At 37.4% G+C, this 14,059-nt stretch overlaps 1 protein-coding gene across 1 annotated transcript; it reads right to left on the reverse strand.

Annotated features, from left to right (window-relative positions):
* Positions 1-1,535: 1,535 nt before the first annotated feature.
* LOC107748138 (short stature homeobox protein-like) lies at positions 1,536-9,729 on the reverse strand. The gene is made up of 6 exons (XM_016562806.1): positions 9,347-9,729; positions 7,814-8,022; positions 5,343-5,400; positions 4,935-5,023; positions 3,292-3,507; positions 1,536-3,004 (listed from the first exon to the last, which is right to left on the reverse strand). Exons 1-6 carry the CDS (start codon positions 9,597-9,599, stop codon positions 2,915-2,917), a joined length of 915 nt encoding a protein of 304 aa, XP_016418292.1. The 5' UTR covers positions 9,600-9,729; the 3' UTR covers positions 1,536-2,914.
* Between the last annotated feature and the right edge of the window lie 4,330 nt (positions 9,730-14,059).

Below are 14,059 nucleotides of genomic sequence, written 5' to 3' on the forward strand. Positions count from 1 at the left end.
ACACTCTCATGAGCTGTTAGATGTTACAGTAAGTGCCTCTTCCTCAAATGTACAAAATTGGGAAGTATTTTCTGAAGTTTGTTTCATTATATGCCAGTGCTACGATAAACAATGTTTTATTATTGAAACTAAAAGGTACATCAGCTTTAGTATTGTCAGCCATACCACTGCAATAAACTTCGTCACTTTTAATCTGAGCAATAACACTGATTCAATAAAAAAAAAAGTTTAGTTTGGTTTACTTTTAATTAAAAGGTTTCATAGGCTGCTTGCTTGTCTTTATTTGTGACTTGCGGCCAATATAAATACCTTTGTGTGTTTGTGCATGTTGAAAAAGAATCCATGACTTGGTGTGGGTTGATTGATGGCGGTTCTAGGTTGCCAATTATTAGAGCACATAAAAGGATGCTGTTATGTTCTGCTTCATCCAGCAGACCCCAGCCAGAGGTCAGTGCCTAAATGTGCGGGTATCAGCCTCTGCCCATATCACTCCATCTTGATGTATGAGTGCTAAGCTACAAATTAAACATGCTCCGACCTTTTAGGGGGTACTTGCTCAACAGGACGCCATTTGGACTAATTTCTCCAAGAGATTTAGACAAAAAGCCACTATGTTGCCTGCAATTACTTTGTGTACACACATCTGGATTTGGGTTTCCAGATGCAACAAGCCATCCAAAAAAGGCTTGCTAAAGACAGATGTGACTGCGATGTTAGTTTAGATGTACGGCGGGTACAGATCCATATTGCACCTCGTACATGACAAAGAGGCATGATTTTGTCTAAATAGCCTCACGGATCAACATCTAGTACATTTGGATGGTAAAAACGCTTGTGTTTTAGTTGATGCTCTATCATGCTAGAAAACCGTTTTCATTTCATTTGAAACAACCTTTAGCTTTTCAGATATAATATATTGTGGCTCCTCTATAAAGAGTCTTGTAGTAATCATTTTAATGAAAAACAAATGTGTACATATAATATACGAACGTGTCTGAACCAGAGCAACCTTTATTCATAAAATTGTAGAGGGCCACAAAGTCTTACAAACTCTATTACAAATATTTATAACTTTTATTGATAGATTACTTGTACAAGATGTACATTCTTTTTTTTTGTGAAACAACAAAAACAAAAAAACTCAATGGAGAATCATGTTTGGGCATGCTTGCATATGCAATATGATGGGATACAACAAATTCCTTGGAGCATCAAGAAAATCTCAACACAAAGTCTTATGGTTTCATCCACCATCCCTGAAATGTTTGTAAACTCAAACACGCTACATTTTAGTCAAACAAATGTACTGCAGTCACACGTTCGCGCAAAACTGTTGCAAATGTTAACATTTAAAAAATATATAAAAATAAATGCAAAGCCATGTAAATATGTACACTTGAAATTCGACTATTTAACATTTATAAACTTTCAGTTAAAATAATAAATAAAAGCACCTATGACGTCAATTAAAGTAACAGAAACATTCCTAAACAACCGTAATGGTGAACAATGAAAACAGCCCACAATGTAGCGTTTATTTTTAGAGGTAGACCTGACCAGGATCTACTACCGTAGTTCAAAGGCAATTGATGTCTGAACTGGCAAACTGTTTCATGGTACGGTCATGGAAATAATACTGTTTTTTGTTACCTTGGTAACAAATTCTTAAGCTTATTGTATTCAATTCAGGAAACTGTAGACAAATCTTGTTTATATGGGGAAAAAAGACTGTGGATGCAGTTGCTGAAAAAATGGTTTTGGAGCTTTAAATTAAATAATTCTACCTCTATTAATGCGATCAAATTGTTGTCTTTGGCTGATTTATTGTTATGTTAAAAACCAGACATGTTTATGACCCAGGAACCCTAGAGCATTTTTTGTACAGTGTCAAAAGAATCTTCCTTGTCTGCTTTCAGTGATATCAATATCTCTTTAAATGCACATGTTCAAAACGATATTTGAATACCATTGAACTTCTGGGAGTTATGGCACATTGCAAATGAGTTAGCAAATGATCTTTTACACAGCTTTTAAGGATGTGTTAGTGGCGAAGAACTTTCAACACATCGACATCAGTGCCAAAAACCCAACAACTTAAAAATCATTGTTTAATTAGCAAACATCAAACGCTATATTACGTTTTCCATATTTACAGTATTGCACTTAACTGCACATAATTGCATTTCAGTTAAACTGATGTTTCTTAAAATGTTAAATTACAAAGTTGCAGTTACTGTTTATCCTTTTTGAAACAAACAAAAACAAGTCATTTCAATGTATTTCAGCAAAACGAAAGCCAAATTTGTTTTCCCCTTACATAAAAGTAGTATATCTTGCATTAAGGATCGTAAAACCTTAATACAAGACCTGAAGTGCAAAAGCTAGGTTCACTTCTATTCCAGGACACATCACATAAAAAAGAAGAGAGCACAAAATATGAGAATGAAAACTAAAGTCCATACACATGCCCGGAAGGAAATAACAGCAACGCAACATTTCCTCCCAAAACAGAAAGAATCATAAGAATTCCACTAAAAACCAGGCGATTGTACCATTGATGTTATTGCTGTTTCCAGTCTTTGTCCACAGCAGAATGAACAATGAAAAACAACCAATCAAAAATGCAAATAACGGCTTTAGATATGAATTGTAGTGGAGGGTTATCATGGCAGTGATCAACATAGATGTATGTCAGTTACAATGGAGGCCAGCCCCAATAGGTCTATCCTTCAATTGAGCACGTGCACTAGGCAGCGGCACAGTGGTAGGAGGCAAATATGGCCGTCTCTTTCTTTTCACTTTGAGGTTGAGATTCCAAAGTTTCAGTGTCTGTCCGTAAAAACACAACCTCTAGCCTCACTCTGTGTCTGCTTTTTTGCTTTTTTAAAAAGTCTTCTCTCCTAAACGCTGGTTTTCAGACAGACATCCAGACATTTTTGTATGGTCCTGGGGCTGTGATCTGTGCCTGGAAAGGGCTGAGCCAGTGGCCTCCAAGAAGTCCTGCCTGTTGGGCGAAAAGTAAAAGGTGATTCATTGGTATTTAATTACCTTTCTCTACAAGTGGTTTGTTTTGGCAGCTGGTTTTTTGTGACTTTTTTTTTTCTCTCTCTCGCTCTCATTCTCTCCCCTTACACCCCTTTTTTTCTCTTTTGTTTTTATTTTGTTTTGTTTTAACTGTGAGTGTCACGGCCTTTTCACAGGCTTAGTCTTGTGTTAGAAGCAATTATCAGTTCAGAGCAGCAGAGAAGCCCATGGGGGTCAGAGTCCCAGCGCCTCGGCGTGTTTTCTTGCCTTGAGTCGCAGGTCAGCGATGCTGGAGTTCTTGCTATTGCTCTTGGCAGCCGCTACCACGGCGGCCGCCGCAGAGGCCGAGTCTGCCAGCGACGCGATTGGTAATCCAAAGGGCGGGGGCGGGAACATCAGATAGGGAGCGTGGGCCGCGAGGTGTGGGTGCAGGTGAGGATGGGAGTGCGTTCCGACCCCCTCCAACTGTAACTGAGCTTGGACCTGCGGGGCGAGCAAAAACAAACACGGAGTTAGTCAGCGGCCGCGGGGTCAGCTCGAGGAGCGGTTTCAGACTCGGACACCCCTCCGAAGGCTTGCGCTAACTGTGTGATTTCAGTGAAAACAGTCACTCGCTCAGTGCATTCTTTTTCATCTGATCTTGAGCTGCATTATGCAATGCGCGCTCAGACAGCTTAGTCAAAGAACTTCCATCAGTTGCAAATCTCACATCTCAGCATATTAGTTTGATCCACACTGAATCTTTCCATACAACCGTTAAAAGATGCAACACCATGTAATCTTAATTATATATTCAATGGCATAAATAAACAATTTCACACCCAAAATATTCATTCTCATATATATATATATATAAATATTTATTCGCATGGTTCCTATGGGGAAAAAAGATGTAAGCAGGCAGCATAAAATATCAGGTTGCAGATTCTTAGCAATTATTTCAGTAAGATGAGGTGAAAATTATCGGCTGACTTAAAAAGTGACTTTTTTATTTTCTTTTTTAGTATTCTTTTCATGTATCTTTCTCTGCACAGGGATCATAAATATTTCAAAGCTTTACATTTTGCAGCCCAACTAAAATACAACATCTGACAAGCTGCACAAGTTTTTGACACCGGGAAAGAATGGTTTACCAATGCTTCTATTTTCTGTTTTCCACGTGAATACGAAACATAGGGAGATCGCTTTGAAAGGAGGATAAATAATGTCAGACTTGGTAGTCTGTTATTTTTGGAAAATAATCAGGTATGAATACAACCTGTCTCATCTGAGTTTCTTTGCTGCTCACAATTTCTAACCACATGCCTTCTGACTTTATGCCTGGCACTTGCATTTATTTTAATTAACTCTGTGTGAAAATACTCATAAAAATTAAAGCAGCCCCTTGCTCCAGTGTCTCCACAAATCAGTCAAATTGGACTGTGCAACCCCTCTACAGGGGCAGTCAGAACAACAGGTGGTGGACATTTGTGGTGTTCAGTATGCAGTCCTCACGCCTCGGCCCTGCCAATGCTGCTCAGTGCCAATAACCATCAGTGCGTTATTCCTCTCTTTCATAATCTCTTTTATCTGCCTTTCCCTCGCTGTGCTATTAGCTTAATTATGGCTGCTCTCTCGTCTGGCTGATGCAGACAGTTCTTCACCACCAGATGAAATGTCTCTCGGTCCCTCTTATCTCATTCGTCTCTCATCGGGCCCCGGAGGTGAAAGGTTCGCGGCCTTCGCGCGACGCACGGAGACTAGCGTCACATCAGATTGTTTGTCAAAGCTTAAACATTTCACGGCCGCTACTTTTAGGTGGTTAATATCGCGGAGCGAGACGTTTATTTAGTCGACTGAACTGCACATTTGCACATCACAAGAAACACAATAAAAAGGAATAAAAATCAGCTTAGTCATTCCTAGCCTACCTGTTGAAATGGCATTCTGAGTGCGCCCATATTCACGTAAGGAGCGACCCTGCACGCGTCCAGGTGACTCGCGGTGCCCAAAATAACACCTGAATAGAAAAGAATAATAAATTAGCAGTTAATAAATTAAACAATAAATTAGTTAGTCATAATGATTTTTTTATGTAGATGATTTTACCAGTTATATTAAATTTAAAATGTTATGTGTTATAAAATGGCTTATCGGTGCAGTGAGCCCGTGCAGGACACATAAGAGCTGCAGGCTCACGAGCACCCAGTTCTACTCTGGCTTGGGTTATGTCCCGTTATAAATTAATTTAGAAACGCATAAAATAAGAAAAATTTTAATATCACAAAAAGTTTGGAAAATTAGGTTATTTATTGAAATAATATTTTAAGCTTTTTTACCTTTGTGCATTTGATTTTCCTGTTTTCGGCATTTCGCTCTTCTGTTCTGAAACCATACCTAAAATCAGAGAGGAAAAAAAGTTATTCTTTATCGTGTTCACCACCTTTCACTACTTTTTTATATTACAAATTAAATTGCAGAAATGTGTCAATTAGTTATATTTAATTTGTCCATGCAATCGACATTACAGAAAAACAGCGCCGATCTCTGTTGCCTCTGTTAATCGGTCTAGATTATTATTTAATTTCAATTGGAAAAGCGAATTCTGTTATTCATTATTCGACAGATCTTCCTATAATTAATAATGCAGTTTTCATCTTCTACACCAATGAATTCTGGGTGTATTCTTTGGCTGTGTCTACATTTAATACATTTTTTTTTTCTTCTTTTCTTTCTTTATATGAAATAACGTAGGCCTACAAGCTCTTGTCAAAGCACCATGTAAACTAACTGACAATTTTACATCGCTGATATTGAGGCCTATTATTTTTTTAATAGTAGCCTATCTTTTTTCAATAAAATGAATTTGCTGCATCACATAGGTGTTTGAAAATGTGGGAAAGATTATGAACAGTGTAAATTTACACTATGCCTACAGTTTTCCATCATTACTCGCTTTGGTCGTTTCAGTTAAATCAGGCTATTAGCGCTGCTTTTTCAACTCTCAGACTCGCTCATTAAAATTTAAAAGGAAACGTCTGTCAACCTGTTTTTTTTGTAAGGCACTCGGATTTTGCATTATAGATTATTATTATTATTATTATTATTAGGCCTATTCAATGTGTGACTTTTAGTGCGCCACAATGAATGCATCATATTTCAATCTCTGATCGATTGTAATTATCCAGCACTATGCTATAGGGAAAGTGAGCTACACTGGTTTCGACAGTTATTTCTTCATTAAGGACCACTCAATGATGCGGTTCACAAATACCCTAATCTGATTTACTTTTGATTTTTATTAGAGACAGTGAATAATGACATTTAATTTAGCCCTGCACCAAAAACCGAAAGATATTAGTCGTAATTGAATTACTGCCTTCTCCTCACTGAGGTCTCATAACTTTCAATTAGATTCTTGACAGCTGGTCGGCGTGGGGCTTCTATAGAACAGTATAGTAGCAGGTCCATATCAACTAGGCTAGCTCACGTCCATTGCGTTTAATTTTCTGCGAAATTTGAAATGTGATACGAGTCATAAAATGCCGTTGTGATGCATCATACAGAGGCGTTTTAACGCGGTATGAATTTTTGGTTGCATCAAATCACAGCTCTGACCTATTCTTTGCTGTCCTCTTTTAAGCTGATTCCGCCTCTGAAACATTAAAAAATGTCGTGCTTGCAAGCTGTCACACTGGCAAACAATGTTACTTATTTTCCCATTACATTTTGTAAAACGGCCTATGTCACTGTAGGAGTTAAGACAGAATTGAATTATTCCTAATACATTTTTATAGGAACAGTATATCAAGCCAATGGCAGATATTACAAAGATAAGGTTGGAGAAAATGAGGTGAGTGACATAAGAAGGTATCCCCTGCAGCAGTGGTTCAATCTCTTCATTAATTTTAATGATGTGGTTAGATCTTTCTGCAGCACATAAGCAAGTTTTCCTTTGAATAGCCTATAGCTGCTGCTGCAGGAACTAAAAGGCGATTTCATATCCACACCCACCACTGAAACTGAACCCGCATAAATCGAAAGATAACAGAAATGCTTTGAGTGAACAGAACAACCGTCTCCAAATGTTAAACATCTCAGGCGCGTGGTATGTTATACAAATTTAATCTAGCCTACTTAAGCAAATGTGTAGGAGGAATGAAGGCCTAGCGATCACACTTTCACTCTGTTTTATTTATTTGATTATTTCCCCCTTGCCGGTGCACTTCTCTATTCCTAGAGTACTTCGTAAATAGATTGCCTATTATTTCTAACTTTACAAACTGCTAACTAAAACCCTTTGATTTTACATGTACATTGAGTTGCAGCGTCATAAATTCCTCCAGGCATATGAACATAAACACCACAGCAGCGCTATTATAGGAGACTTCGTATCTTGCTAATAATAATATGAAATGTAAAAGCAATAAACATTATGAATAATCTCCGTGGACATTATTTTTCTCTATTAGCCTATATGCTACGCTGATAGAGCAAGGTTTGTTTTTTCACACACGCACACGGGCCTGCTTTAAACTATTTCGAGAACATGTACGTAAAACAATGAAAAATAAGTTACACAGAACCCTCAATTGGCATCCAACTTATTTGCATTTCCACTAAAAGGTGCATTCGAGATGCATTCGTTTAAAAATTAATCTGTTTTTTAAATTAATAATATTTGAATATAGTCATATTTAATATCTGCATTTTTTATCTGTTCTAAAAAAGTTTTTAGAATGTGCAAGTTTTTTTTTCTTCGTAGTAGAATTAAAGAATCCGTGGAGTGTATGGAAGAATGGGCTCTTACCTGCACGCGGGCCTCTGAAAGCCCCAGCCTCTGACTCAACTCCTCCCGCATGAAGGCGTCTGGGTAATGCGTCTCATCAAATAAGCGCTCCAGTTCATTCAGCTGCTCCAAGGTAAAATTTGTCCTGCTCCGTCTCTGCTTCAGTTTACTCTGTGCGTCCTCGTCCTCTGATTTCACATCCTCCTTCTTGTCTTTGCAGTCATAAATTCCTGTGAAAATACAACATAAACACATCAACAAAGTAGCCTAGCCTACTTCTTTTAAAGCGTTCATTACACAAGTGTTTAAAAGACTGGAGATGGCGGCTCAGAAGTAAAAAGAATCGGGAACTAAATAAATCGAATTATACGACATGTCAACAGAGAACACTTTTTAAAAATTTAGATAAAAAATGTAAACAATTTTGTTAGGTGAAATCCAAGATGAATAGCAAGAAATTGCAGCTGCTTTGAAACATGGATTGTCGCTTTACAAATAAAAATGACTTTAAACACAACACGTAAATGTTCTCGATTTTTTTCTATGTATAATCAGGCAGATTCGTGTAATTAAGGGACATGGATAAAAATGTTAGGTTATTATGTAGTTCTAAAATTACATTATAAGATATTAGGAAACATTAGAAGTTTGCAGTGAGCTAATGCAGCTCTGCACTTTTTTAAAATATATATATTTATATAGAACTGAGTCTTCATTCCAGAGCAGTAAACTGTGTTATTTGCAAGTTTTGAAAATCAAATGTAAACTTACAAAACTTTGCTTTACTGCAATAATTTATTCTATAAATTCTGTGAATTGGTCTTTGTTTTGCTTTTCATGTAGGCCCATATTATCAATGTAATTTAAATGTATTATTATTATTATTATTGAGGTGTATTCCAAAACAATCTGCCATGATTGGGCCTGCCATGAGTGTCGTTAAACGTCTTTGTTCACAGTTTCTGAAGCAAACCCGTTTTGAGCCCCGTTTTATATTAAATCTCACTTTTAAAATGGTATCACCCATGTGGTTCTGTTTCAAATAACAATCTTTTTTACTCTTTATTTACACAAGTGTTGTACATAAAGAGAAAATAAATGTCTGTACTCATTTCCTGGCAATTTAAGGAACGCTCAGGAATAAATTGATAGATCGTCCTTTCAAATTCGACAAGGGCCTATTGTTTTGACTGTAATATCTCAAATGTGAGTACAGACTTCTCTTTTTATACATTTATTGTGATTCTTTTACTTAAAATTGCCTATCGTGTATTTCTGTTCTTTTACAAAAGAAAACAGTTCTCTACACGGCACACAACGAACAAGTGCCCATTGCATCAGCTGAATACAGCTTGCATTTCTCCACTCGCATGCTAGTTAGCCTCTCAAGACGATCGAAATCTCTCTTTAAGATAATGAAAATGACCTCAGTGTACAGTTACTCAGATTGTATAGATATTTCAACAACGTCAAAACGCGGTCTCGCGCGAACATCTAATTGTAAACGCGTCTGCAGCGAGAAACATTATTACACTTTGCGTAAGTGTAACTCACCGTCAGTAGCCCGTGTCACGTTAAACTCCTTCAATTTCTCCTTTTCCAGCTCTGCGTGCTCCTTGTAAAGGTGTACCGGACAATGGTTGTTGTTGGTTTCTGTAATCTCCTGAAGGTTGGTCTCCGAGTTCCCCAGCTCTCTGGCTCGGGCTAAACCACTCTCCAAAACTTCCCTGTACGTGATGCTCTCTTTGCTGCTCTCCTTGGTTTTCTGATCGAAGGATTTCGACACGAACGCCGTGAGTTCTTCCATGGCTGATTACAGAAATCCACTTTAAAATGTATCTAACGCGAATCTTTTTTGTCTGCTCAACAGTGAATTCGGCGATATGTTTGCGTGTAGAAGGTTTAGATCACTCCTGCTGTTATGTCTGTGTTTTTCAGATCACACTATTTATACACGGCCACCTCAGCCCGGCCCCCATCGCCATCATGTCTGGAGTCATTACAGGCGCTTCTGAATTCAACTTTCAGCGGCTTTACCTCAAATCAATGCTGCGCTGGATGGAGTCCCCTTAATTTAATTATAATTAATTAGGATTCCTACGGTGCCGTGTGGTCAATTGGAAATGGGAACCGTGTTTAATTAATTCTGTGATAATTTCGCTGACGCAATTAGAGGATATGAATATTGCAGCATGGCATTATCAGTTCATTCTGGTATATTGACGTTAACATGGACGGAGGCTATCGAAAATACGATGAGCTAGGTTAGAGAAACTAGTCGAGCGAAAATAGACGGTGGTAACTTGCACGGGATCGTCCAATTTGTGGACAACTTTTCGATGTTTTTATCGCCAGACATTATTTTGAGTGTTTTATTAGCTAGTTTGTCGGATATAGCATATTAATCGTGAATATAAGTAGCCTAAATAAAGTATTTTTTTCCCAAGTAATTTATTGCACGTTTTTATATTTTAATATTAATTTATTATATTCTTATATACAATTTTACATTGCATGAATATATTTTAATACAATATTAAAAATAATATTAATCATAATATTTTAAGATATTACTGATAGGCTATTGATACGATATCTTAGCTTAACTGGGCGTTTTCTCACAGTTAAATCCAGTTGGCTATAATTGTGTCCCACATGTGCTTTTGTTTTATTAGAAAAGTGATTTTATTCAGCAATTTAAAAACATTCAATAAACATTCAAATAGATATAAAACATTCAAAACTTTTATATATATATATATTTACACCCATACGTAAAGATAAGAAAACATTTGGTGTGATTGTAGTACAAACTGACCCGGCGCCTTTGCAATAATTTTTCAGTTTAATTGTATAGCCTACGACGCAAGTCATTTTACTGTACCTCTGATCATCATAATATATTGTGTGTAAAAATAAGCAAGGCGTATTCATCTTAAATTAATATAGTCTGTATTTAAAACGGGGTACTAAAATGCTCTCAACATTTTAAGATTTAAAATATTTTTTAAATTATTTTTAAATTCTTAAAGTGTAAGATAAAATCGATAAATCCATCAGTGACATAAATCATGAGCATTTATTTCTAGTGTGGTTATTTTAAAAATGCATAAGACTCTCGGATATGGTGCTATGATATTATCGCATGCACGGATCAGTGCAGGGCGAGAATAAAAAGGGCAGAATCAAAAGGATGTTATGATCCCCTGTGAATATTGAGCACCGTGGTGTGAAATCGCTCATGTAAACCTCACAGATGACGTGTTTGATAGTGCTTTATTTATTAAATCCATCCTCATTTATGAATGCAGTCCCATATTTTAATATTTTTCTAACATATGACCTCGTGGTTCATTTTTTCTCATTTCTGTTTGCGTTTTAAGAAACCACTATTCTTTCAAACGAGCATTAGAATTTTTGTTGTTGTTTTTTACATTTTATTATTTTTTTTTTTTCTGGAAAAAAATTATAGTCTCATCATTCAGACTGTGTTCACTCTTCTAAGGTATTATTTTTGCGCAATAGTGTTGACTATATTTAAGCAGTGATGCTGGATGGAAACTCGTTTGTAGGGTCACGTCAAGGGAAGGATAAAGTGTGTCAGGTGCACCTTTGATTCCGGGAGATTCCAAGAGTAAGCTGAAACACCGCTGCTTATGAAGTTGGATTTCTCCTTTCTCAGTTGTTTTTATTGTAGCTTAGAGCAGACGGGTAGGCCTTAATAATTTCAGCGTTTCTGCTGTGATACCTTCTTGCAGGCCTTTTAAAAAATGTAGCTCACTTTATTAACGGATTGTAGGACTTCAAAGGGGCTGGTGCAGATGTTTTAAAATTAGTTAGGTAGTACACCACCTATCCAAGTGGGGTTCACAATCAACAGCAGCCTCCAGGGGATCGATACATATAGGCTATAGGCTATAGGCCTATATACGTGAGTAAATCGACAAGTCAGGATGTTCTTACACTGCCTCACTAGTGTCGCTGAAGTTTAGTAGCAGACCATTCTTAAAGGCGCAGGAATTTTATTTCCAATCTCTCTCTCTCTCTCTCTCTCTCTCTCTCTCTCTCTCTCTCTCTCTCTCAGAATTGAACTATTCGATCGGGAAACGTAGGCTGCCTCGTGGATTTGGTGCCGCTTGTGTTTGGGTGAAGTTTATTGGCCAAGCAAGAATGCACTTACAAGCTTTTTGTTTTGCTACCAGCATTAAACACAACACAATGCAATATAAATACCCCATAACAACAGCAGAATAGTCAGGGTAAACAAATAAACAGTTACTAAAAATCACGGGGTATAGCAAGCTAATAAATTCAGTCAGTCGTTATTTTATCATGTCTTACTCGCTCCGTATATCTCTTTTTAAAATGTAAATCTTTTTAAAATCATCTCTTTTAAGTTTTAGTAAACAATATGTTTCTGCATAGGCATGTTTTTATAATTTCTTATCTTGTTCACATATTTTCTGGTATGACTTTAAGGGGTGAGCGGACACAATTAAATCACAATTAAGCTCTAAAAGGTTTCACTAGAAGTGACCGAATTAAGGTCGGACAGGTTGATGGATTACAGTATATATCTGGGTTGTAAAGAAATAAATAAATCGTCAAGTGAAATGTCGATAACAATTTTACATCTGAAGCCAGGGGCGATGCGCATGAAAATTTATGACATCACTGTCTTAGTCGAAGACAAGTAACGCAAATAGCCTTTTTGGAAATAAACACAAAATATATATCTCAACAGATGAAAATAATCATTTTTATGTCAGTTTGCGCTCTACAACAGCTCCTGTATTTTTATTTAGTCAGATTAATTTAATGTCAGAAGCAGGCAGGTGGCTGCATACTGTCACTTTAAGAAATAATTGCTCTGAATTATTTGCATCCCCTTAATCAGACTGCAGAGACAGCAGGCAGGATTCTGCTTCCAGTTATGCAAAACGTAAATGTAATTATGCCTTACTGCTTGTAATTGTGTGATGGTAAATTTCATCCTCATCTCCTACCTTTGATTAGCTTTTGGCACATTATTAGCAAATAAACAGCTTTATTAAGTTTGATGCCATTCGAGAGAGAGAGGCCCGGACCATGTGGCCCCTTAAAAGTAAAGCAAAGAGCTGTGATGTAAAATTTGTGTCTGTATTGGCAGCAGGCCATTTAATCATTCAGCTAGTGAATCAGTCCCTGCTTTCAGCTGAGCTATATGTGTGCCGTGATTCTTCAAGCAGCACTCATTCTTACGAGGGTTAGGCAGCTTGTTAATAAAGTGGAGGGGAAAGGAGACCCAAGACCTTTCTGCGGGAAGTCCAGGCTTACTCTGACAAATGCCATAACAGCGTTTGAACTTGCTCATTCACTCAGATTAATCCCTTATGTTCGCGAGACCAATGCGTTCTAAATTCATATTTAAAATGGTGGCTATTTGGTGTTGTTTTGAGCCGTGCTGATTACTTCAGGGTTTAAACCCCCAATTAAGTGCAATGGCCGACCCCCAGTGGCAGACAGTTTTGAGTGTTATGCACAGGCATGCATGTAGGGAAGATAATGCGGCATAGTTAACCCTAACCGTCTTCCTCCTGGCTCTTGTTACACTTGCTGTAGTTTGCATTTAACCAGAGATAAGCAAGGTTAAAAATGTGCATTTATATGTGTTCATTCTCTTTCATCATTCTCTTGCACATAATCATTTATCTCTTTGTACTCCGATTCTGTGTATTTAAAATGACTGTTCATATACAAATGACCACTAATAATACCTCAAATCTGTGACATGTAGGTCCTGAATTTAATTTCTCTGCAGTTATTTCAGTCTAGTACATTTTTTGTGTGTTTAATTAAAACTGCTGAAGCGAGACATGTACAAAAATTGATTATCAACAAAATTATGGCTAAAAGCCAAAGGTCCCGAGTGTTGAAACCCTGAAGCATGAGACCACATTTTTCTCTTCCTTTTCCCTCTGCTGCTTTCTTCCCATAGGCTGATGGTATTAAATTGACTTTATCCTTGAAACATAATAATCCACAGAGTACTCTGACAAACCTACCGCCCCGAGCCCTCCACCTCTCCAATCCCACCCCGAACAAGCTCTTCCTGGCTTTTTATTCTGGATACAGCTGATTGTAGCAGCCAGGTTGAGGAGTGTGTTTTTATCGTGGTGTGCTGATAACAGAGCCAAACAATTGGCTGCATTGTTGGTCAGAGATGATGTTTTAGATTTGATTCTAACATCAGCCCTGAAGCTTGTGGGGAGACAGAGCAGAGCTGAA

Source organism: Sinocyclocheilus rhinocerous, unplaced genomic scaffold (genome assembly GCF_001515625.1).
Source record: "Sinocyclocheilus rhinocerous isolate Xijiao unplaced genomic scaffold, SAMN03320098_v1.1 scaffold289, whole genome shotgun sequence".
Lineage (NCBI taxonomy): Eukaryota > Metazoa > Chordata > Actinopteri > Cypriniformes > Cyprinidae > Sinocyclocheilus > Sinocyclocheilus rhinocerous.

Coding starts and splice junctions, on each gene's coding strand:
- LOC107748138 (XM_016562806.1), bottom strand. CDS start 9,599: ATGGAAGAACTCACGGCGTTCGTGTCGAAATCCTTCGATCAGAAAACC. Junction 5,401..7,813: donor TTTCAGAGGCCCGCGTGCAG/GTAAGAGCCCAT, acceptor CTCTGATTTTAG/GTATGGTTTCAGAACAGAAG. Junction 5,024..5,342: donor GGAAAATCAAATGCACAAAG/GTAAAAAAGCTT, acceptor TTTTCTATTCAG/GTGTTATTTTGGGCACCGCG.